At 44.1% G+C, this 27021-nt stretch overlaps 1 protein-coding gene across 6 annotated transcripts in view; it reads left to right on the top strand.

The window, feature by feature from the left end:
• The window catches only part of LOC135523835 (outer mitochondrial transmembrane helix translocase), a 133432-nt gene that overhangs the window by 35847 nt on the left and 70564 nt on the right, over positions 1 to 27021 (top strand). For 4 of the 6 annotated variants that reach the window (XM_064950786.1, XM_064950782.1, XM_064950781.1 and 1 more), the window contains 3 exons: positions 9966 to 10037; positions 14482 to 14657; positions 18117 to 18292. In XM_064950786.1, the coding sequence (XP_064806858.1) occupies positions 14537 to 14657; positions 18117 to 18292 (297 nt within the window). In that variant the 5' untranslated portion in view covers positions 9966 to 10037; positions 14482 to 14536. Of the gene's footprint in view, positions 1 to 9965; positions 10038 to 12426; positions 12602 to 14481; positions 14658 to 18116; positions 18293 to 27021 lie in introns of those variants that run through there. The other 2 variants (XM_064950784.1, XM_064950785.1) reach the window with 2 other exon arrangements.

The raw sequence follows: 27021 nt of genomic DNA, 5'->3' as shown, positions 1-27021 counted from the left end.
AATTAAAATCTAACAATATTTTTTCCAAACGAAAAAAAGTTGGCAGTGCAAAGTACACATCTCACGCGTCTGGAACAGTTATTGCCAAAGAGAGATAATTTGAAAAGGGGCTCAGTTTGGTGCATTGAAATGAACCATTTTCAGGTTTACAAACCAAAATATGTGTTATTTTCGATATAAGCCTAAAGATGTTCGATTTTGTTTATTTTGTCCGTTTTTTTGTATTTTCTTAACGGATTAATCAATTCCAAATTGAACACTGCATGGTGATATATTACAGCCGCGACATCTGTCTGGTGAGTACGCCTAGGCTTGGTGATTCTGATGAAAATATAATCGTTGTCTTTATCAAACAAATGTTTTTGCATATTTTCAGTGTGGAACCTGTCTATGTTTAGGGGGTTATAGCCTAGTCTAACCAATTCTAAATGGCACTATCAGTTCGCAAAGAAGCCTAAGCGGAAAATAGACGGGATGCAATTATTCCAAAACTGCAGCTCATTGTTGGAACACGTATTTCCATACTTCAATCAACCAGTCAATTTTGATAAAACTGTTGTCATTGTGCAAGTAATGTAGCTTGTGTATCCCATCAGTTAGAGGCATTTTTATACCGTCCCACCGTTTTTATAGGCATTTACAGTGCATTCGGAAACTATTCAGACCCCTTGACTTTTTAAACATTTTGTTATGTTACAGCCTTATTCTAAAATGGATTAATTGTTTTCTTCCCTCATCAAACTACACACAATACCCCATAATGAAAAAATACATAAAAAAATAAAAATATATATATATATAAATATATATATTTATGTTTGCAAATGTATTAAAAACAAAAAACGGAAATATCACATTTACAGAAGTATTCAGACCCTTTACTCAATACTTTGTTGAAGAACCTTTGTCAGCGATTACAGCCTTGAGTCTTCATGCGTATGATGCTACAAGCTTGGCACACCTGTATTTGAGGAGTTTCTCCCATTCTCTGCAGATCCTCTCAAGCTCTGTCAGGTTTGATGGGGAGTGTCGCTGAACATCTATTTGGTATTTTCAGTCCGGGGTCTGGCTGGTTCACTCAAGGACATTCAGAGTCTTCTCCCGAAGCCACTCCTGCGTTGTCTTGGCTGTGTGCTTATGTGCAGTTCAAACGTGCCCACTCCCACATCAAAGACCAGGGAGGCCACCGGTGCACACACACACAGCGGCAGCCCCGCTGCACCACCACCCCGCTGGAAAATGTTAACCTTCACATCTGCACTGAACTCCAAGTACGCTGACACACACACACACACACACACACACACACACACACACACACACACACACACGTGTGGGTGCATGCACATACACACATTTGTTCTCTCTTTATGTTAATTTCTCACACACACACGCAGGCACACCCATGCTCACACACATACACGTGTTCGCACACACACATACGGACGATCTTTGTAGATCCCTGCAACACATCCAGGTGATTGTATAGTAAAGGCCCCTGCTCATATGGACTTTTTAGTGATGAACTGTACGCTCTGAATGTGTTTTATAGGAGCCGTAAAGCATTTGTTCAAAGCCACCAGGGTTGGAAGGAGCCACTCCTCTCAGCACATAAAGCACAGCTGGCCAAGTCTCTGCAGAGAGAATGCCAAGGAAATGTATAATGTATGGACAGACAGGGGGCAGGCACCCCCACTCTGGAGGCCTCTGTGGTGACAAGTGTGAGAGGATAGCGTGTGTGCGTGTTGGTGTGTGTTTTGCAGTACTGTCTCTTGGTGAATGAAGTAGTTGGAGAGGTCCAAAGAGGCCCCACTTTTGCAGAAGCAACTTTTTCAGATATATCGGTCTTCTCCTTTTTGTGCAGAATGAATATTGAGCGTCATAGTCAGTAAACAAACAGACATAAAAAGTAGGGCTGTCCCTGACCAAAAAAATATTGGTCGGCTGACCAGGAGTCATCTGTTCTGTCGACCAATCGATTGGTCTAAATTTTTAAATGTGTATTTTTCCATATATAGACACATTTGAATCAAAACAAGTATATGCACTGAGCTTTAAGCAAACTGTTTGATGAAATAATTAAGATACACAAATGACTAGAGGGAGTCCAACCGCAATTGATTTGATTGTGCCGGACCTGGCTCAGACTTGCTGCGTGTGTTTAAAAAAAAACTGAGAGTGACTCTGTAACTAGCACCCATTTATCTCGCTTCCTTCCCTGCTGCAGCGACCAACACAGAACATCAACAGTGTGCATCACACAGTCCGTGTTGCTGAAGCTGCAACGTCATTACAGCATTTCTGAATGAAAAGTTACGTTACCAAAATCCCTAATTTGTTTAGGAAAAACATTCAAATCAAATTTGATTGGTCACATACACATGGTTAGCAGATGTTAATGCAAGTGTAGCGAAATGCTTGTGCTTCTAGTTCTGACTGTGCAGTAATATCTAACAATTTCACAACAACTACCTTATACACACAAGTGTAAAGGAATGAATGAGAATATGTACATATAAATATATGGATGAGTGATGGCCGTGCAGCATTGGCAAGATGCAGTAGATGGTATAGAGTACATGAGTAATGTAGGGTATGTAAACATTATACACTGCTCAAAAAAATAAAGGGAACACTTAAACAACACAATGTAACTCCAAGTCAATCACACTTCTGTGAAATCAAACTGTCCACTTAGGAAGCAACACTGATTGACAATAAATTTCACATGCTGTTGTGCAAATGCAATAGACAACAGGTGGAAATTATAGGCAATTCGCAAGACACCACCAATAAAGGAGTGGTTCTGCAGGTGGTGACCACATACCACTTCTCAGTTCCTATGCTTCCTAGCTGATGTTTTGGTCACTTTTGAATGCTGGCGGTGCTTTCACTCTAGTGGTAGCATGAGACAGAGTCTACAACCCACACAAGTGGCTCAGGTAGTGCAGCTCATCCAGGATGGCACATCAATGCGAGCTGTGTCAAGAAGGTTTGATGTGTCTGTCAGCGTAGTGTCCAGAGCATGGAGGCGCTACCAGGAGACAGGCCAGTACATCAGGAGACGTGGAGGAGGCCGTAGGAGGGCAACAACCCAGCAGCAGGACCGCTACATCCGCCTTTGTGCAAGGAGGAGCAGGAGGAGCACTGCCAGAGCCCTGCAAAATGACCTCCAGCAGGCTACAAATGTGCATGTGTCTGCTCAAACGGTCAGAAACAGACTCCATGAGGGTGGTATGAGGGCCCGACGTCCACAGGTGAGGGTTGTGCTTACAGCCCATCACCGTGCAGGACGTTTGGCATTTGCCAGAGAACACCAAGATTGACAAATTCACCACTGTCGCCCTGTGCTCTTCACAGATGAAAGCAGGTTCACACTGAGCACATGTGACAGAGTCTGGAGACGCCGTGGAGAATGTTCTGCTTGCCTGCAACATCCTCCAGCATGACCGGTTTGGCGGTGGGTCAGTCATGGTGTGGGGTGGCATTTCTTTGGGGGGCCGCACAGCCCTCCATGTGCTCGGCAGAGGTAGCCTGACTGCCATTAGGTACCGAGATGAGATCCTCAGACCCCTTGTGAGACCATATGCTGGTGCGGTTGGCAATGGGTTCCTCCTAATGCAAGACAATGCTAGACCTCATGTGGCTGGAGTGTGTCAGTAGTTCCTGCAAGAGGAAGGCATTGATGCTATGGACTGACCCGCCCGTTCCCCAGACCTGAATCCAATTGAGCACATCTGGGACATCATGTCTCGCTCCATCCACCAACGCCACGTTGCACCACAGACTGTCCAGGAGTTGGCGGATGCTTTAGTTCAGGTCTGGGAGGAGATCCCTCAGGAGACCATCCGCCACCTCATCAGGAGCATGCCCAGGCATTGTAGGGAGGTCATACAGGCACGTGGAGGCCACAGACACCACTGAGCCTCATTTTGACTTGTTTTAAGGACATTAGATCAAAGTTGAATCAGCCTGTAGTGTTGTTTTCCACTTTAATTTTGAGTGTGACTCCAAATCCAGACCTCCATGGGTTGATAAATTTGATTTTCATTGATCATTTTTGTTTTGATTTTGTTATCTGCACATTCAACTATGTAAAGAAAAAAGTATTTAATAAGAATATTTCATTCATTCAGATCTAGGATGTGTTATTTTAGTGTTCAGTGTATAAAGTGACATTGTTTAAAGTGACTAGTGATATATTTATTACATCCAATTTGTTATTATTAAAGTGGCTAGAGATTGAGTCAGTATGTTGGCAGCAGCCACTCAATGTTAGTGATGGCTGTTTAACAGTCTGATGGCCTTGAGATAGAAGCTGATTTTCAGTCTCTCGGTCCCTGCTTTGATGCACCTGTACTGACCTCGCCTTCTGGATGATATCGGGGTGAACAGGCAGTGGCTCGGGTGGTTGTTGTCCTTGATTATCTTTTTGGCCTTCCTGTGACATCAGGTGGTGTAGGTTTCCTGGGGGGCAGGTAGTTTGTCCCCGGTGATGCATTGTGGAGAACTCACTACCCTCTGGAGAGCCTTACGGTTGTGGGCGGAGCAGTTGCAGTACCAGGCGGTGATACAGCCCGACAGGATGCTCTCGATTGTGCTATCTGTAAAAGTTTGAGTGTTTTCGGTAACAAACCAAATTTCTTCAGCCTCCTGAGGTTGAAGAGGCGCTGTTGCGCCTACCTAACCACACTATCTGTGTGGGGGAACCGTTTCAGTTTGTTCGTGATGTGTACTCCGAGGAACTTAACTTTCCACATTCTCCACTACTGTCCCGTCGATGTGGATAGGGGGGTACTCTCTCTGCTGTTTCCTAAAGTCCACGATCATCTCCTTTGTTTTGTTGACGTTAAGTGTGAGGTTATTTTCCTGACACCACACTCCAAGGGCCCTCACCTCCTCCTCCTTGATGATTGAGTTGGAGGCGTGCATGGCCACGCATTCATGGGTGAACAGGGAGTACAGGAGAGGGCTGAGAACACACCCTTGTTGGGCCCAGTGTTGAGGATCAGCGGGGTGGAGATGTTGTTTCCTACCCTCACCTGGGGGCGGCTCGTTAGAAAGTCCAGGACCCAGTTGCACAGGGCGGGGTCAAGACCTAGTGCCTCAAGCTTAATGACGAGTTTGGAGGGTACTATGGTGTTAAATGTTGAGCTGTAATCGATGAACAGCATTCTTACATAGGTATTCCTCTTGTCCCAGATGGGTTAGGGCAGTGTGCAGTGTGATTGCGATTGCGTCGTCTGTGGACCTATTGGGGCGGTAAGCAAATTGGAGTGAGTCTAGCGTGTCAGGTAGGGTGGAGGTGAAATGATCCTTGACTAGTCTCTCAAAGCACTTCATGATGACGGAAGTGAGTGCTAAGGGGCGATAGCCGTTTAGCTCAGTTACCTTAGCTTTCTTGGGTACAGGAACAATGGTGGCCCTCTTGAAGCATGTTGGAACAGCAGACTGGGATAGGGATTGATTGAATATGTCCGTAAACACCCCCCAGCCAGCTGGTCTGCGCATGCTCTGAGGACGCGGCTACGGATGCTGTCTGGGCCTGCAGCCTTGTGAGGGTTAACACGCTTATGTTTTACTCACATTGGCCGCGGTGAAGGAGAGCCTGAAAGTTTTGGTAGCGGACTGTGTCTGGGAGCAAGACGTTGGTGTCCGCGACGGGGCTGGTTTTCTTTTTATAATCCGTGATTGACTGTAGACCCTGCCACATACGTATAATGTCTGAGCCATTGAATTGCGACTCTACTTTGTCTCTATACTGACGCTCTGCTTGTTTGATTGCCTTGAGGAGGGAATAGCTACACCGTTTGTATTCGGTCATGTTTCCAGTCGCCTTGCCATGATTGAAAGCAGTGGTTCGTGCTTTCATTTTTGCGCGAATGCTGCCATCAATCCACGGTTTCTGGTTGGAAAAGGTTTTAATAGTCACTGTGGGTACAACATCACCGATGCACTTGCTAATAAACTCGCTCACCGATTCAGCGTGTACATCAATGTTGTTGTCTGAGGCTATCCCTATTCCCTCAACCCTTGCTCTCAACACATGAGACATGTATGCATTGCATGCATGTGATCAATAGGGCCTGACCTATACCATATCATAATCACATCAATAAATGTATTATATTAAACTCTGAACACCATAACACATGACCGAAAAATGGATGCAGAGGACGTGACAAATAACCTCGAAATGGGGGAATGTTTACTGGTTGCTCAGGAGGTAAAGGGGAAGTCAGGTGTGTGTAATACATTTGACTAGTTGTGGAAAATACTGGAAATCAAGAAAAATAAGGTAATATGCATGCATATTATATGTGCCGAACAGGTGTTGTTAGATTACAGTATACTTTTTTGACTATATATTTTCGGATTGTTTGGAACAATGTAAACAACACTAAATACATTATAAGCGTACTAGAGAATCTGTTGTAATGTTGTTTTGAATCCTTTATTACAGCAAAGACTAAAAACAGTCGCATTCATTCGTGAATGCAATTTCCAAAATGGAACGGTTTAGGCCTATTTATTTTTTACGCCAATTATTCAATGGTCACTTTGCTCTTTTATTTTAAAACTAAAATGCTTGATTGCATTTCAAATCACGAATGACTCCTGTGTGTTGACATGAACAAATAAATGATTTATTGATATAGTAGCCTATGTAAGTATTGGAATATCGGCTTGAGTACGGTATTAAGACTTAACCTCTTGAAACTCCCCATCCCGGATCCGGGATTGTGACTAAGCCTCAGGCTCATTAGCATAACGCAACGTTAACGATTTCTGAAAATCGCAAATAAAATTAAAATAATGCGTTTGCTCTCAAGCTTAGCCTTTTCTTAACAACACTGTCATCTCAGATTTTCAAAATATGCTTTTGAACCATAGAAATTGACTAATTTGTGTAAGAGTATGCAAAGCTAGCATAGCATTTTGTGTAGCATGTAGCACGCAACATTTTCACAAAAGCCAGATAACCAAATAAATAAAATCATTTACCTTTGAAGAGCTTCTGATGTTTTCAATGAGGAGACTCCCAGCCACATACCAAATGCGCAGTGTTTCCTGAAAGCGTCTGTGTGTAGGAGAAATCGTTCCGTTTTCTACATTGCGCCTGGCTACCGAAACGAACCGAAAATGCAGTCACCTACAACGTGAAACTTTTTCCGGATTAACTACATAATATCGACCGAAACATGGCAAACGTTGTTTGGAATCAATCCTCAAGGTGTTTTTTCACATATCTCTTCATTGACATGCAGTTCATGGAAGCTTGCTTCTCTCTCTGTGCCCCATGGAAAAATACTGGCAGGTGACTTTTGCGCACCAATTTCGGCGCAGGACACCGGGCGGACACGTGGTAAATGTGGTCTCTTATGGTCAATCTTCCAACGATCTACCTACAAATACGTCACAATGCTGCAGACACCTTGGGGAAACGACAGAAAGGGCAGACTCATTCCTCTTGCGTTCACAGCCATATAAGGAGATCATGAAAGACAGAGCCTCAAAAATCCTTGTCATTTCCTGGATGCCAAGTCATCATGGTTTTGCCTGAAGCTCACGTTAAAGGGCACGCACAGAGAAGATATTTGTATTTCTGGACACGTCAGAGTGTTTTCTTTCGAACAGTAGCAATTATATGCATAGTCGAGCATCTTTTTGTGACAAAATATCTTGTTTAAAACGGGAACGTTTTTCTTCCAAAAATGAAATAGCGCCACCATAAGTGTAAGAGGTTAACAGAATGCGCTCTTAGGCCTACAACTCGATGGTGGTTATACAAAGCTGCTATACTAAGCCTACTTATGATAATGACATTACTTATTGTTATAATGATCGTCATAATAATAATAACAATAAGAAGGAGGTCAAGGAAAAAGGAGGGTTGTTATTATTATAAATAATACCAGAGAAGCTGGTCTAACGAAAATAAAGGGGAAAGCCCTTATAGCAAAGATTTAAAACTGCTGAATTTGTGAAATTGTTTAACCAACATGTTGTGGTTTCCTGAGGCACGGAATTAGTAGGCTATTATACAAACACTCAAACAGGCAACAGACGCAGGATCTGGCTTATTTCTGCAGATATATATGGCTGATTTTATAAAGCCTGGCGCATTTAATAGTTAGGCTCTTGATCAGGGGCGCAACTTTCACTGGGGACGGGGGACACACGTTGTGCTTTAGTTGTAAAAGCAAGCAGAGCAGAAACTGGCTACTCTTTAGTTGACTGAATATAACTGGCAAGGTAACTGCTGTTTAACTTAACAGAAAGCTAAACTAGTGTTTATTCACAGTGCTGAGCTAGTATTGTAACTGACATGTACAGTAATGTTAGCTAATGTTTCATCCCCTCTCAACTGAGGTGAATATATAAGCTACACTAACTAGTAACTACCACAGCCATGTCAGTTCTAGCTTCTAGTTATCTGTCAGATAGTAATAATAGCCAGCTCATATCGCTATCTAACAGATGTTGTTTGTATGGAAATGTTTTGTAGCCTTTATTTTGTCCCGTTTCAGAAGTTAATGAACTTGGCTAGCTTTTACTCCTGACCGCCCGTTCCCACCCTTAGTATGAAAAATGCAGACCGCGCCGCAATGATCTCTGTCGAGACCTGCAGGTCCCGCAGAGGCATCCCGCGGGATGCAGCTGAAGCTTAAACCTGAAGCTTAAAGCTACGGTCTGGGATCTGAGAATAATGGTCATTTCAATTATTAACCTGTAGTGACACCCCATCCCGTGAATGGGACCGTTGTCATCATCTGACACTAATTAGCATAACGCAACGGACATAAATCTTCCTAGAAAATCACAAGTGAAATATATTGGAACACAGCTTAGCCTTTTGTTAATCACCCTGTCATCTCAGATTTTCAAAATATGCTTTACAGCCAACGCTAGACAAGCATTTGTGTAAGTTTATCATAGCCTAGCATAGCATCATTTTCTTATTTTTTATTTTACCTTTTATTTAACTAGGCAAGTCAGTTAAGAACAAATTCTTATTTTCAATGACGGCCTAGGAACAGTGGGTTAACTGCCTGTGTTACTAGTCCAACGCTCTAGCCACTAGGCCACCCTGCCGCCCCAGGGCTAGCAGCAGGCAACCTTGTCACGGAAATCAGAAAAGCAATCAAATTAAATAGTTTACCTTTGATGAACTTCGGATGTTTTCACTCACGAGACTCCCAGGTAGACAGCCAAAGTTCATTTTTTACCAAAATATTATTTTTGTAGGCGAAATAGCTCCATTTGTTCTTCACGTTTGGCTGAGAAATCACCCGGAAATTGCGGTCACCACAACGGCGAAAAATATTCCAAATTAGCTCCATAATATCGACAGAAACATGCAAACGTTGTTTAGAATCCATCCTCAATGTGTTTTTCTAATATCTATTCAATAATATATCCGTCGGGACAATTCGTTTTTCACTAGGACCGATTGGAGTAATGGCTACCTCTATATTTTACGCGAGAATCTCTCTCGGAGCCACCATGTGACCACTTACGCAATGTGGCCACCTACGGATATTCTTCAACAGAAATGCGTAAAACTACGTCACAATGCTGTAGACACCTTGGGGAATACGTAGAAAGCGTAAGCTCGTTGATGGTACATTCACAGCTGAATAGGGAGTCATTGGAACGCAGCGCTTTCAAAACCTGGGGCACTTCCAGATTGGATTTTTCTCAGGCTTTCGCCTGCATCATCAGTTCTGTTATACTCACAGACAATATCTTTACAATTTTGGAAACGTTAGTGTTTTCTATCCGAAGTTGTCAATTATATGCATATTCTAGCATCTTTTCCTGACAAAATATCCCATTTAAAACGGGATCGTTTTTTTTCCAAAAATGAAAATACTGCCCCCTAACAAACCATTTATTCTATTCTTGGATAATATAATGTATAAACGTACACCAAGGTAATTCTTTGTCATGCCTCATTTTAGGAGGATCAGATGGTGACAGGGGTCTCAGCAGGGTCAGGCAACCAGGGAAGACCAATCTGTGGCAGAGGTGAGGTGAGTTTTTGCAAATACAATACTTTATTCTCTCTGCAGCAAACACTGGACAAGCCAGATGCTATTTTAAGGCAGTCTGACAAACCTCCAAATTTGACTTCCAAACTGTGTCAAGGGTTGATAGAGGCTTTCCCCAATGACACAAAACATGTAAAGCAAAAATGTGAGGAAGACCTGGTAGAAGCTATTGATGCTGATGAATGGATACAGATAAGTTTGAATTTCCAGTCATGTTCATATCATCTCAGACATAAATTACAACAGTTTAAGACCATCCATAGAATGTACTGTATGCCAGTGAAACTGAATATCATGCACTCAGAAATGTACTTCCTCAGCTGGAGGTGTAAAATACGAAAGGGGACATATTTGCATATGTTATGGTCTTGTGTAGGCTAGCTGATTTCTGGCCAAGAGTATCTTCTTTTTTTCTCAACATGTCTACAGATTCTCCCTTCTCCCTGTTTTTGTTTGCTTAGAAATGTTGAAACTGGAGACCGTTTTCTGAAGAAACAGTGTAACCAATCATTTATAGTGGCTAAATGCATTGCCATTAATTGAAAGGTTGGTTTTCCTCCCACAATGTCAAGTTATGTATCACTAGATTTGATTTATTACACAATGAAAGGTATACTGGACCATGTTCACAAGGTCTGGATGACTTATATGGAATACAGTAGGACTAAAGGAGTCTGTATTGAAAACATGCCCACGTCAGGGGAGATACATATCTAGCTGCTTGGCTGTTCAGTCCTGGTCCTGGGGGTCTGCCGTCCTGTGGATTGTCACTCTGGCCTTGGCCTAACACACCTGATACTAATAATGAATGTTTCACTAAAATCCTAAAGCTAAGTGGGTTGTGTTGGGTTGGGGGGCTGCAGGGTGGTGGACCGTTAGGTACAGGACGGGGCGACAGAAATATATTGTGTGCAAGTAAAAAGAGCTCTACAGTACTATTAGTAGTATGAGAATAATTATGTGGAGGATTTGCTGTTTCTTTGTGTTAATGTATATTTGAAATGTATGTGTTTTATTTATTTCAAACCTTTCCCATTAAATTTAAAAAAGTGAAAGGTGTGAACGGTGAAGGAAATTGTGTTGGGCGAGAGTTGAGTTATTGACTAGACTGGTGGGACTCGGGCATGCAGGCGTCTCAGGCTACTGGTCGGTAAGGCTGCAATTGTTTATTTATTTGTATTTTTTCAAGAGTTGCTCATTTGTTAGTCTTGGTTAAAGGAGCAACACAATATTTTATTATTGAATTACCTTTGATCTAGTTCAGTCTTATCACTTAAACAGGTTTAATAATGATCTCTTACATAGCTTGGTGACTGGGTATTTTTGCTTGCTGTTGTTCTAAATAGAGACTGGATTGTTTAAAATTGCAGGAAATGAGCTTTAGATGACCCAAAAATTCAAGGAGAGGACCCCCAGACCCCACATCAGGTTATGTCCCCACCACTTCTACAAGCAAAGTGGCACCCATGCTATTGATTATAGACCTAATTAAGTTGGGCTTTCCTCTCTCCTCACTTTTCTTAGACAATTAAGGCAAGGGCTGTTTTCTCTCCGCTTCTGCCTCCGCCACATTCTTCTCAACACCAAAATGTGATTAACTTTTCTATTATACACTTAGAAACATGGCCTAGGAAAAGGTGCCAATTCAACAGCGCACAGACATATTTCAGAATTGTGGACAGCAAACACTAACGTAGGGAAAAAAACACATTTGTTATAAAACAATATTATTTGTATTTGTGTTGCACCATTGTTCTTACATTATATAACCATATACAGTTTCAGTAGCAAATGTCTTAAACTGATGGACTGTGCCATCCCCATTCTCTCCGCGATGGATCAGTCCACTCAAACAGACGCGAATCAGACAGTCTTGTACACCATGATTTTTTTATTTATTGACCAGTCGACTAAATGGGGTCAGCCCTAATGTGGAATGGTTCCTAATGTCTTGATGACTTTAACTAATAGATCTTTATGCATTGTAATGTACAGTAATGCAATGTACATTTAGAGACCTGAACACAAGGTACTGTATCACACACACACACACACACACACACACACACACACACACACACACACACACACACACACACACACACACACACACACACACACACACACACACACACACACACACACACACACATTCACACTCTCTCTCACACACACACACCTGTTCCATATTTATTCATACCAAAACATTTATTGCAACACTACCCACCACCTGTTAAACATCTGTGCTAGAATTGGGCACCGGACCCAATAACTCCCCCAGATTGCCACATTGGACAGTCATCTAGAAAAACGCACGGCATCTCTCTCACCCACCCACAACAAAACACTGGAGTGCAAACCACTGAAGAGAGCAGAGAATGAGCAGAGAAGGCACTGAACTGATGAATGAGCTTTCAATAAGCCTTCATCAGGACACAATTAGTAGAGACATGCAGAGGAGATGGAATTGGAGCATGCCTTCATTTGAAGCGGGAGGACTGCGAGGATTCCATTAACAAGCATTGGGACAAGCCACATTACTCAGGGTAATTTTGATCCTGAGTAAACATTCCCCTCACATCTACTAGGGATATAACTTGAACAGCTCCATGAATGAGGTCTAGGTAAAGTATGGTGGGTGGACCCCAATGCTGACCGTTAAATTGAACAAAGTCTTCTAAAAGATTTGTCTCTATTCAGATCATTAGAATCTTTTCCATTACCAGATGTTCGCCGAGGTTCTGACCGACTGTGTTTAAGTTGAGTGCATTTAGTAAGAGTACTAAATCCACAGTTGGTGCGGGACTGTACTCTGTTTTAAAATGGTACTCTGAGACGAGATTAGCTTCCGCCCTGCCCATGTCTGAGATCTTTAAATGGCATCAACAATGGGCTTGCTCCATTTTCATGAGAAACCAGAAAGCCTCTTTATGGATGCGTCAGTGGTATTGCATTCTCCCCTGTGCAGACAGGCCCTGTGTGTGTCTGTGTTTGTCCGTCCGCATGCGTGCGTGTGTGTGTGCGCCCGTGTATTTGTGCGATGCCGCAGCAGATTGTCCGGCCATACCGAGGTCCACATTTACATGGGCCTAATCTGGGCCAGATGTTCCAGGATGACACAGAAAATGATAAAAGGCCCCATACCCTGGGAAAGTCATGTGACCTTGTGACTGGCGCTGTCATATTCCCCCATCGTCAGCCTGTTGTGCAGCTAATTAGATGAACATTTGCTTGTTAGTATAACTACAGCACGGGGAATATAGGTGGGGTCATTTTTAATTCTGTTGTTTTAATAGCTTTGGTCACTGGGACGTTAGGCATACAGCTGTGGTGCTTGTAGTTGTTTGTACTGTGCAACATGTTAAGATGGCTTGTGCTCAAGGACTATTTCTGTGTTCGTTAGCCTCACACATTTTTATCTCTTTGCCTCTCTGCCCCTGTTTTACGTTATGGTTATTTTGTTTGCAATTATTTCCAAATATATTCTACTGACCCTGCTGTAAGTCGTTGTTCAGATTCAGAAACGGCTGTCGAACAACCAGTCCATTTGTCCTACATACATAGGTTAAGTTTAACTAAAGTTTATCTACCCACATTTCAGCTCTGCGCTCCAAGAATCGCCTCAGTCATGTATTTTTTAGGACCGTCCAGAGATGACCGCCAGGTTAGCTGACTTGCTGCTTCTCTTAGGACTCACTGTTGGCCTAGATTAAAATAGTTATTTTTCTGTTCAACGTGTTCTAGTGGAAATATGTATTCGAATCCACAGCGTTGACCTCTGACCTGTGTATGCTCCATACTCTGGGGCCCTAAATAACTAAAGCGCGGCCAAGCTAGCGCTTCAGAGGCCAATAAACAACAGATGTTTTAGACTGGAAACAAGGAGAGATTTGCTTTGAAAAAAACAACTCAAACCCTTATAAATAAACTAAGGAGAGAACATCTCTTCTCCCATATGCAATATGGACGTTAGTTTAGTTATTTAGTTGCGCCCAAGCTTACAGGGTGAATGCATGTGGTCTGGTAGGCGGTAGCTATCTTGCCTCAATAGACTGAATGCTTGCTCGTTAATTATACTGTGAGCACACAAACATCATTAGATATAATACTCCAGTTTTGATATGAATGATATGTCCCTTTTTTCAATAATGCATTAATGTTACTGCCGTAAGCCTGCTTGGATCCAATCCTTTAAGAAAATGTAATCCATGTCATTTAATGTCTCATTGTTGAGGGCTCAGTGGGAATGAATGAGTGAAGCCTGACACTGGTTACTAGACTTCGGGGTGCAGTCCCATCACCTCACAGTGGTATCCATTGTAAGCATACTGTAGGTTCTGTAGGTATCCAGGCTCGGCTAACTGATGCCGGCCTGGTAACAGGCTTAAACTCCCTGACATTGTCCCTCTGTTTCCCTATGCGACAGTGCTAGAGGAGATTCCGCGGCAGCAGCTTGGGGCGGTAAGCTACTCGTTCACGCTATGTGCTGGGCCTCTTCTACAAAGGCCCAGGCTCACTTCGACGTCCCCTGGGCCGCCAAGTACGTCTCCAATAATCCCTGCATTCGCTTCATCGCCATCGACGATCAAAAGCGCAATTTAGGTCAGTGCCGCCATTCTCTTTCTCTGAGTGCGTTTGTCTGTCTGTCTCTTTATTTCCACTCTCTTTTTCTGTCTGTCTCTTTATTTCCACTCTCTTTTTCTGTCTGTCTCTTTATTTCCATTCTCTTTTTCTGTCCGTCTCTTTATTTCCACTCTCTTTTTCTGTCTATCTCTTTAATTCCACTCTCTTTTTTTGTTTCCTTTTCTGCATCTCTGTCTCACCGTGTGTGTGTGTGTGTGTGTGTGTGTGTGTGTGTGTGTGTGTGTGCACGTCACTTGTGTATGTGTGAGAAAGAGTGCGAGAGAAACTGAGAGCGATAGATACTCTTTTGAAAGTGTTCACGCACCTGTCACCTCTCATCCACTCCAGTGTTCAGAAGGCAACATCCTAATTAGAGGAGCTGGTAAATGTTTCATTCTACAAGTCTCCTCTGCCCCGGCGCTGCTACTGCGCTCCTCCTCTCGCCTTCCTCCTCTCGCCCTCCCCCGCTACGCTTTAATCTTATTGTTCCTTTGTGTAATGTGTTTTGCTTGTAGCTCAAGTAAGCAGGGGGTAGTAGGGTGCAAGCACAGAAGATTTCTGACTGGCCCTTTGAAATGCAGAGAGTAGGAGAGGCGCTGTAAGAATAGCTGTGGAGCATCTCTCCAACTCTCTCTCTCGAGTGGTCTAAAACAGGGAGCTTGCTGTGACCAGGGGAACAGGTGTCAGGTCACAGAGCACACAGGACAGGACAATGGCCCTCCTGCGTCACCAAGATTGGACGCCCCCCTGAGGAATATTTTAGGAGTAAACAGCTTCATGTTCCGAGTTTCATCTGTACTCCGATTGGAATGAAATATGTGAGTTAGCAACTCGTTCAAATTGCACAACACATCATTTGGTGCCAACTTGCTCTGAGTGGTGCCTGTCTACCTAGTGAACTTAGTAACCTGTGTGGGTTTTTTTTCTTACTTCTCCTTCAGAACCTGAGTTTGTGCCAGTCTCTAGCCTACCTGCCTACCATCATACACACTGTTTCCCCACTTCTTTCTGTCTTATCTCTTTATATTCAACTTTCCTCCTACTTCTCTCATCTTTGTTTGCCTTCCTCCTCTTTCTTTCTCTCCCTCTCTCATTTTGTCTCTCTGGCAGGCCCTATGGGAGGGGACTATGTCAAAAAACTGGTTAGGGTGGCTATCTAAGCAATGAGCCAAACCAGAATGGCCCTTTGGACAGAAGTTGGACAGACCCCAGGGAATGGGTGCTGTAGCCTGTCTGTGTGCTATAGTCACTGTCACCAAACTGAAGTTTCCCTGTCCCTACACTGTCCACACAGTGACCATCCCTAGTTCCCTACAAGGGAATTTAGCATCTCCAGCTTGGCTCCGAACAAAACAACTGTCTGTGTTTGATGTGTGTGCACTCCCTCACGCAACGTTGTCCCGTCTGCGGCTTTTAAAAAAACAGCCAAGCTAGAGGAAATGATTGACCTCGTAGTAACTCTGTTTCCCGCTCCAGCAGGTCAATTGCGGGACATGTTTATTGGCGGCAGTAAACCATTATTCTCCACAATCAGTTTAAATATGGTTTTAAGACGATGTCATTAGAGAGATAACTTCATGACGTACAGCCTCGATAAATCAATGCAAAACATCCTGTATGGTTGAGGTCTGTCTGTCTGTCTGTCTGTCTGTCTGTCTGTCCGTCCGTCCGTCCGTCCGTCCGTCCGTCCGTCCGTCCGTCCGTCCGTCCGTCCGTCCGTCCGTCTGTCATTAGAAACAGGATCTCACCGTGTCCACTCCCCACATGATGTCACCGCCACACACCCGGATCCTCAGCAGACAGGGCTCCAAGCCTTTCTGTTGTGTGTACAGTTACCAAACACTCAACATACAGTGCATTCGGAAAGTATTCAGGCCCCTTGACTTTTTCCACATTTTGTTATGTTACAGCCTTATTCTAAAATTGATTAAATAAAATCCTCATCAATCTACACACAATACCCCATAATGACAAAGCGAAAAAAGTTTTTTTAGATATTTTTGCATATGTATAAAAAAATTAAAAACAGAAATAAGTATTCAGACCCTTTGCTATGAGACTCAAAATTGAGCTCATGTGCATCCTGTTTCCATTGATCATCCATGAGATGTTTCTACAATTTGATTGGAGTCCAACTGTGGTAAACTCAATAGATTGGACATGATTTGGAAGGGCACACACCTGTCTAAGGTCCCACAGTTGGCAGTGCATGTCAGATAAATAAACAAGCCATGAGGTCAAAGGAATTGTGAGCAGTGCTCTGAGACAGGATTGTGTCAAGGCACAGATCTGAGGAAGGGTTCCAAAAACATTCTGCAGCATTAAAGGTCGCCAAGAGCACAGTGGCCTCCATCATTCATAAATGGAAGAAGTTTGGAACCACCAAGACTCTTTCTAGAGCTGGCCGGCCGCCCGGCCAAACTGAAGAACCAGGGTAGAAGGGCCTTGGTCAGGGAATTGACCAAGAACCCAATGGTCACTCTGACAGAGCTCCAGAGACTTGAGGTGTCTGTTTCTCAAACTCCAGAGAACGTGAGGCATCTGTTTCTCAAACTAGGCACTCTAAGGTACTTGTCCTATTGCTCAGTTGTGCACCGGGGCCTCCCACTCCTCTTTCTATTCTGGTTAGACCCAGTTTGCGCTGTTCTGTGATGGGAGTAGTACACAGCGTTGTACCAGATCTTCAATTTCTTGGCAATTTCTTGCATGGAATATCCTTAATTTACCAGAACAAGAATAGACTGACAAGTTTCAGAAGAAAGTAATTGTTTCTGGCTATTTTGAGCCTATAAGCGAACCCACAAATGCTGATGCTCCAGATACTTAACTAGTCTAAAAAAGGACAGTTGTATTGCTTCTTTAATCAAAACAAAAGTTTTCAGCTGTGCTAACATAATTGCAAACGGGTTTTCTAATGAACAATTAGCCTTAGGAGTGATGGTTGCTGATAATAGGCCTCTGTACTCCTATGTAGATATTCCATAACAAATCTGCCGTTTCCAGCTACACTAGTAACATTAACAATGTCTACACTGTATTTCTGATCAATTTGATCTTATTTTAATGGAGAAAAAAATATATTTTTCTTTCAAAAACAAGGACATTTCTAAGTGACCCCAAACTTTTGAACGATAGTGTATATTTCATAGTGTTTACTGTTCAACTGAACGATTGCGCATTCACTGACTTAGATGTCGATTCTGATGAAAGTCAGTATGACCAAAACATAAATGTCTTAAAAAAAAACAAATTGAATCAAAAATTCAATTCAAAAACCAGAATTTTACCACAACTTTCCTGCATTGTGAATTGTGAACTGAACTGTGTTCTTAGCTGTGCCGTATTCCTGTGTATCCCTGTGCTGTGCAAAGTCTGCAGAGTGCAGTCCGTCTATGGTGGTATGGTTCTGAACTGTGCTGTATGTGCTTGCCTGTGCAGAATTCCCAGAGTGCGGTCCCTCCATGGTGGTCCACATCAGTGTTCCATTTGGTGTCAAACACCTCGAGGAGGCCAAGGAGCAGGTGGAGCCTATCATCCTGGTGAAGCTGAACAAGCTGCTGCCTGGCTTGCCACAGCCCGACAGCATCAAGTGCCAGAAGTGGAGATACTCACAGGTGAGAGGGGTTACTCAGACAGGAGTTTTACTGTATTACTTCATCGAGTGAGGAGAGATAATACCAGGAGTTTTACTGTATTACTTCATCGAGTGAGGAGAGAAAATACCAGGAGTTTTACTGTATTACTTCATCGAGTGAGGAGAGATAAGACCAGGATTTTTCCTGTATTACTTCATCGAGTGAGGAGAGAAAATACCAGGAGTTTTATTTCATTCACTCATTGAGAGAAGAGGAAGAGTTTTTTTTTCTTCTTCATAGAAACTTTAAGCGATAATAACTGTTGCTGCTTCACAGTCCTGTCAAGATACATGGAAAGAAGGTCAGAGGGTTAGACTCGGTTCAGTAAAACTCATCGTCTGTGTAAAGAACGTTGATGAGTGACATGCTGTGTCGATCATGATCACGCCGTACTAAACTTAAACGTATTACGTTTTTCTGCTTCTGTATACCACATGAGTGTGGTGTACGGAGACTGCTTGGACATGGTGTTCCTTTTTCAAGTAGCTCCAATGTCCTGTTTACTGTGATGTTTCCCTGGATCTCTATGTTCCTCTTGGACCAGATACTGTGACTTTATTTACATTATTTATGTCCAGCAAGAATATGTTCTCCAACGGCTCTCGTAGCTGTTCATCACTCTTCTGTAGTGATTGAAGTACACACTTGGCGATTGCATCACTCAATCTCTTAAATGTGCTCTCTCTCTCTCTCTATCTCTCTCTCTCTCTTTCTCTTTCGCTCCAACACACACCCACACACGTTCTGCTAAGCGAGGCTGGGCTGGGCTGGGGGTCAGAGGCCACAGAACATCTGTGTGGGAGGCCACATCACTGGGAGTGCCAGAGCATGGGCCAAGGCCCACTGGAACTGGATGGGCCATGATAAAACACACACACACATGCACATTTGTACTGTAACACACACACACACACACACACAAGCACATTTGATTTATAATATAGACACACACACATTCATAATGGAATGCGCAGACACACACACATATGCACACTCACTCATACTGTACACACATCAGCTCCCTGTCAAATGCACTATCAGTCATTATAACAAAGACCATTGTGACAGAGAGACACAAATGCATGATTGAACAGTTATATCAGTTTAACTGTTGCTAAAATATAGGCTATAGGTTGCGCGCTCTTTAGATTACTTCTCTTTTGAAGTAGACGTATTCTCAGCTGCCGAATTCTCTTGCTTTCCTTGCGATAAAACGTGTTTATATTGGGGCGTTTATCTTAAGGTCCCAAACCCTCCTCCTTGGCGCTCCGTGCTCTTTGCCATGGGAAGTCAGCCTCACACTGTATATGGAGACGGCAGGGCCCAGGGCCACTTTATCAACGTACCACTAGAGTGAACCAAACAATTTGTCCATGGCCACATTTCAACAAAAATGCTTATCATCAATTGATTTACATGGTGATGACCTTTTCAAGGATGCATGAGCAAACAAACAATTATGTTTTTGGGGAGGAGTGGGGATGGAGGGAGGTGGAGGGTGGGGGTTATGATAGCAGCACATAGTAGTCTATAACGATGCCTATTAAAAGCCCCAGCAGGAAATGGATACTATTTCCTTACCCTTAGCGGTGCAGGGCAGCGTACCTCGATGTTTATCCATCTGCTGCCTCTCCTCTTAGTACAGGCCTCTGACAGAAGCTACGACACGTACACCGGCTTGTGTGTTTACACTCCCAAGTCATTAACACACTTAACTCTCAGCATTCAGGATTTAAACATGAGGAAGACAGTTGGCCGCAAGGCTGATTTGATATCTGCCTGTCTGGCCAAAGGCGGTGCATTTTATGGCTTGATCTGTGGTATCCCACCACGTTCATCCAGAGGTAACTTGAGCACAGACAGTTTTTTGGATTGCTGGATAACTGTAGCACAAACAAATCATTGTCTCAATACACATTCTACTGTAGCTGTGGAAATAGATACATCTGTGGCCATGACAACAATTTGGCTTCAGTAGTGTAGTAATCAATCAATGGGTCATTTATCAGTGAAGGACAGTGAGCTGCCGATTCCACTCAATAGCTCAGCAGCAGCGTGAAGGTCTAATCAGCCCTCTCTATTGGGTCTAGTGACCATTAGGGCCACTCCACCTGCTGCTCTATGGCCCTTCTCTCTCTCTCTCTCTCTCTCTCTCTCTCTACCCCCTCTCTTTCTCTACCCAACCACCCCCTCTCTCTTTCTCAACTCATTAGGTGACGAGCTCGGTGGCCGACTGCCCAGGGCAGATGACGCCGCTGTCCCAACCTCTGTTGGTGTGTGGGGGCAATGGCTTCACACATTTCAATTTCGACGGCTGTATCGAGTCTGCCCTGAAGGTGTTTGACGTTCTGAAGTCCTCTCTCTGATGCCTTAAGGGGTGGTGGGGGGGGGGGAGTATAGTGTGGGGGCCTCTATGTGTACAGTATGCTAGCCCAGAGAGGGGGTACTGCCATTGATCCATTACCCTACCCCCCCCCCCATCATGGATGAAATCTGTCAAATAGAAGAGTTGAACTGTCCACTGAAGTACTTGATATGTTTTTTTAACATGTTGATGCTATGCTGTGTTCACTTGTGGTTAGATGTGGAATCGGTGTGGATATGACCCACTAATACAACAAGGTGGACCATGATTCCGTTCCAATGAAGTACTTTACTGAAAGTAAATATGGTGTTGTTACTCAGGATTTCTCTCTAAACATCTGATTTTGGTTCAGATTGCATAAAAAAGTTGAAAACTATATCTCCCCCTTTGTGTCTGTAACTCCACTTTCTTTTTACTCAGAAAGATGGCAGGTGGTATGGGAACCAATCAGCACAGAGCTCAGAGCAAAGTCGTACAAAATGGATGTGGGTAGTCAAAAAGCAATTAGAAAGTAATCAAGATCCCTTAATGACTTCTAAATACATTAGGCAAAGTAGGCACACTATGTTCTGTTTGACTAATACCATACCTCACCCACCATTGATGTAGCCAGAGGACTCTGGGTATGACTGCCTGGTATGGCTTACACCAGGTCTGCCCTGTGCTCATGAAGGTCAAGTGTCCCAGTGAGAGCCCTGTGGCCCTGCCAACCCTGCCACCCCACCCCCATACAGCGCCTGTGGCGGTGTAATTCCACCCGGGGCAGCCTCCCGACACTGACCGAGTTCAGCAGCTTAGTCGCGGGAGTGTAATCTGGGACAAAATGTTTGGCGGCCGGTCTGGAGAAAGAGCCCCCACTAATCTGACATAATTACAGCGTTTTGGGCTGGAGATCCAGGCTGTTGCAGCTGGGGTAGTAGTAGGCTCACTCCACTCTACTTACAGTCTGCAGTAACAAGCAGCACCCAAACACACACACCCAGCCTGCAGCTGCAGCTGCAGGACCCTGATCGCCCTTAGGCCCCGTGCAGTACCACCCGCAATGGCACCAGGCTCTGCCTCCACACTGGCAGTGGGAAAAAGCCTGTGTGTGATTAGGCTATGCCCTCTCGCGTGCTAGCACTATCAACACAGTGAGCCACAGAAAGCCCAGAATGCTGAATTATGAACAGCCCACTGCACAGACTTCACACACTGGCTTGAAGAGGCTAAAACCATCCAGAGAAACAAACGAGAGCGAGAGTGGTTTTAGGACGCTATCGTAGCTGATTGTATCACCCTGATCTCTGTTCTTGGGGTTTGGGTGTTGTTCTTCATGCTTGACAGGTTCGCTATTGTCCTTTATTAAAGGGTTTGCCCTGTTTTTGGATGTATTTTTATTATCGATCTAACACTTCTTTCCCCCTGCAGTCACTGAACAGTGCATTAAATGACGAGTGTTCTCTCCTCCACTTAACTGAATAGGTGAATTCAAGGTCAGACACAAGCCCATTTCGCTCAGGGTCATCTTATATGTGAGTATATGAAAACAGAATATAAACACAATGGTAGAATAAAATGGAAGTGTTTCATTTCCAGTTTCTCCAGTCTGCTTTCCAATGGGAGTGTGATATGAAACCAACCTTCCACAACTCGCACGAGTGCATAATTGTAAAGGCCCAAGGGGTGTGAGTGCATGCTTGTGTACAATACAATACTATGCATGTGTTTGATATCCTGTAACATATGCACTCAGGTCGCAATGACATTCACAAAAGCACACGGACAGTAGATTACATCAGTCAGTGGACTGTACCCCTTGTGCCACACTGAGCTTCACATGTGTTAGGGGCAGGAGGAGAGAGATGGAGCCTCCTCGGATTACATGTTAATGCTCGTCCAGGGCACAGAGACTGGTTGGAACAGAACCCAAATGCAGCAGGAGAGCGACGGGTAGAGGGGGTGGGGAGAGACTAGCTTTTTGCTCCAAGGGGATGCATAATTCATCGCAGTCATCCTGCGAGAAATAGAAGTCAGCTGCCTGGATTGCACTAGCCTTGCCACGGCGTTGCATCAGCTGCCTGCTTCTCTGCTCTGCCTGCCTCTCTGCTCTGCCTGCCTACCTCTCTGCTCTGCCTGCCTGTCTGACTCTCATTAACACGCCCATCCTCAGCTGGGGGTCTTTGATCTTTTTTTAGCGTCTGACAAGAATTAATTGGTTAAGGTTGAAGAGAGCTAGGTGGCGGAGGGGAGAAGAATACTGGGGATTTGTATTTGGGTTGTTGAGGAGGGTGTGTAGGATGTGGGGTGCTGGTAGAATAAACCCGGTACTGCCAGCGGGCTTGTGTGTTGTTGGTTGGATAGGGGACTGCCGGGTGATTGTTCTGTGGGAAGAGCGAGAGGGGGACAGAACAGAGCAGTGTCACGTTTGGAGCAGTGAGAAGAGCGGCGCGCACTGTGTCGTTATCGCTGGCTGGCTGGCTGGCTGGCAGAGCACTCGCTGGCTTGGTAAATGACAAAGTCAGGAGAAGCCTTTGTTTCACTGCCAGAACTCATTTAAAATGTTCCCCCGACTCCTTTTCTCTTTTATCCACCCTCCTCTGTCTCCCTCTGTCTCTCTCTGTCTCTCTCTGTCTCTCTCTCTCTCTCTCTCTCTCTCTCTCTCTCTGTATCTCTGTCTCTCTCTGTGATTTTTTTACAGCATTGTACATGCATGCACAAAAGGGCCTCTCCAGATCCAGACTGTGTGTCTCTCTCTGTGAAGAGTCCCCCCACTCATCTTTATCCCCCATCGCACAAAGCAGTTAAGCATGCTGCCGGAGACACTAGGCTCATGGTGCATCTGACCTATTTTCGTAGGCTATTCCAATGGAGCAAGGCTGCTGTGCACTATGGGTAGATGATTTGCATTTTGCAAAGTCACTGGCAGATGGCACCAGAGGTTGAGGAGATAGCAGCTACCCCCCTCTACCTCCATCCCCCCGTCCTCCTGTTAGGGCCACAAGGGCAGGATTCAGGTCATGGCTTGTCATGTGACTCCACTTTTGGTGGACACCCCCGGAGTGGGATTAAAAGTCTCTGAGCACTCACTCTACTCTGCTCCCACTGGGGATGGATAAGTGTCGGGGGGGGGGGGATATTTGTGTTTAGATCCAAGAGCATTTCTCATAAGATTACTATGTTGGTGGAGGGCTATTTGCTCAGGGGGAAAGATGTTTTCGGGGAGTAAATGAGGAGAAATGAGGCTTGGGTTTTCAGGATAAGCGAGTCCACTCTGCGGCCTCTTGTGTGCACGACGGTGTGTAAGTGAGTGAGTGCACGCTACAAGCATGTGTGTTTGTGTGTGCGTACATGCATGAGCATGTGTGTGTGCGTGTGCGTGTGCGTGTGTGTGTGTGTGTGTGTGTCAGACAGGAGATTGGGATGTTTAGACTTCTCCTCTGCCTCCACAGAGAGCCCAAGCTGGGATAACGAGAGAGGCGGTGCACAGCCCCATGGGAGGTGACGTCACCAACTGCAGTCGGCTCTCTCTCTCTCTTTCTGTGGCATGGAGGCAGGCACAGCCAACAGCCCTCTGAGCACAGTTAGTCGATCGCTTAAGAGCTCACTATTGATCCTGGAGGAAGGGACAGTCAGTCAGGCCCATACAGACAGCCTTGTTCTACTTAAGGCCAGCATCCCGGAGTCGCATCTTCACTGTTGACGTTGAGACTGATGTTTTGCGGGTACTATTTAATGAAGCTGTAAAGAAGTGTAAAGAAGGCCAGTTTTATTGCTCCTTGAATCAGAAAAACAGTTTTCAGCTGTGCTAACATACTTGCAAAAGTGTTTTCTAATGATCAATTAGCCTTTTAAAATTATAAACTTAGATTAGATAACACAACATGCCATTGGAACACAGGAGTGATGGTTGCTAATAATGGGCATCTGTACGCCTATGTGCCTTGCAAAAGTATTCATCCCCCTTGGTGTTTTTCCTATTTTGTTGCATTACAACCTGTAATTTAAATGGATATTTATTTGGATTTCATGTAACGAACATACACAAAATAGTCCAAATTGGTGAAGTGAAATGAAAAAAATAACTTATTTAAAAAAAACAATAGAAAAAATAAGTGGTGTGTACATACAGTGGGGAGAACAAGTATTTGATACACTGCCGATTTTGCAGGTTTTCCCACCTACAAAGCATGTAGAGGTCTGTAATTTTTATCATAGGTACACTTCAACTGTGAGACGGAATCTAAAACAAAAATCCAGAAAATCACATTGTATGATTTTTAAGTAATTCATTTTCATTTTATTGCATGACATAAGTATTTGATCACCTACGAACCAGTAAGAATTCCGGCTCTCAGGGACCTGTTAGTTTTTTAAGAAGCCCTCCTGTTCTCCACTCATTACCTGTATTAACTGCACCTGTTTGAACTCGTTACCTGTATAAAAGACACCTGTCCACACACTCAATCAAACAGATTCCAACCTCTCCACAATGGCCAAGACCAGAGAGCTGTGCAAGGACATCAGGGATAAAATTGTAGACCTGCACAAGGCTGGGCTGGGCTACAGGACAATAGGCAAGCAGCTTGGTGAGAAGGCAACAACTGTTGGCGCAATTATTAGAAAATGGAAGAAGTTCAAGATGACGGACGATCACCTTCGGTCTGGGGCTCCATGCAAGTTCTCACCACATGGGGCATCAATGATCATGAGGTAGGTGAGAGATCAGCCCATAACTACACGGCAGGACTAGGTCAATGACCTGAAGAGAGCTGGGACCACAGTCTCAAAGAAAACCATTAGTAACACACGACGCCGTCATGGATTAAAGTCCTGCAGCGCACGCAAGGTCCCCCTGCTCAAGCCATGTCCAGGCCCGTCTGAAGTTTGCCAATGACCATCTGGATGATCCAGAGGAGGAATGGGAGAAGGTCATGTGGTCTGATGAGACAAAAATAGAGCTTTTTGGTCTAAACTCCACTTGCCGTGTTTGGAGGAAGAAGGATGAGTACAACCCCAAGAACACCATCCCAACCGTGAAGCATGGAGGTGGAAACATTATTTTTTGGGGATGCTTTTCTGCAAAGGGGACAGGATGACTGCACCGTATTGAGGGGAGGATGGATGGGGCAATGTATCGCGAGATCTTGGCCAACAACCTCCTTCTCTCAGTCAGGCATTGAGCATTGAAGATGGGTCGTGGCTGGGTCTTCCAGCATGACAATGACCCGAAACACACAGCCAGGGCAACTAAGGAGTGGCTCCGTAAGAAGCATCACAAGGTCCTGGAGTGGCCTAGCCAGTCTCCAGAGCTGAACCCAATAGAAAATCTTTGGAAGGATCTGAAAGTCCGTATTGCCCAGCGACAGCCCCGAAACCTGAAGGATCTGGAGAAGGTCTGTATGGAGGAGTGGGCCAAAATCCCTGCTGCAGTGTGTGTTAATCTGGTCAAGAACTACAGGATACGTATGATCTCTGTAATTGCAAACAAAGGTTTCTGTACCAAATATTAAGTTGTGCTTTTCTGATGTATCAAATACTTGTCATGTCGTGCAATAAAATGCAAATTAATTACTTAAAAATCCTACATTGTGATTTTCTGGATTTATGTTTTAGATTCCATCTCTCACAATTGAAGTGTACCTATGATAAAAATTACAGACCTCTACATGCTTTGTAAGTAGGAAAACCTGCAAAATCGACAGTGTATCAAATACTTGTTCTCCCCACTGTATGTATACCCCCTCTTTGTTATGAAGCCCCTACATAAGATCTGGTGCAACCAATTACCTTCAGAAGTCACATAATTAGTTAGATTGCACACAGGTGGACTTTATTCAAGTGTCAAATGATCTCAGTACATATATACCTGTTCTGAAAGGCCCCAGAATCTGCAACACCACTAAGCAAGGGGCACCACCAAGCAAGTGGCACCATGAAGACCAATGAGCTCTCCAAACAGGTTAGGGACAAAGTTGTGGAGAAGTACAGATCAGGGTTGGGTTATAAAAAATATCTGAAACTGAACATCCCATAGAGCACCATTAAATCCATTATAAAAAAATGAAATAATATAGCACAACAACAAACCTGCCAAGAGAGGGCGACCCACCAAAATTCACAGACCAGGCAAGGAGGGCATTAATCAGAGGCAACAAAGAGACCAAAGATAACCCTGAAGGAGCTGCAAAGCTCCACAGCTTTGATTGAAGTATCTGGAGTATCTGTCCATAGGACCACTTTAAGCCATACACTCCACAGAGTTGGGTTTTACTGAAGAGTGGCCAGAAATAAAGCCATTGCTTAAAGAAAATAATAAGCAAACACATTTGGTGTTCGCCAAAAGGCATGTAGGAGAATCCCC

Source organism: Oncorhynchus masou, chromosome 31, assembly GCF_036934945.1.
Source record: "Oncorhynchus masou masou isolate Uvic2021 chromosome 31, UVic_Omas_1.1, whole genome shotgun sequence".
In the NCBI taxonomy this organism is placed as follows: Eukaryota; Metazoa; Chordata; class Actinopteri; order Salmoniformes; family Salmonidae; genus Oncorhynchus; species Oncorhynchus masou.
The sequence above is the reverse complement of the archived record's forward strand: the minus strand, read 5'-3'. Positions and strand labels throughout refer to the sequence as shown.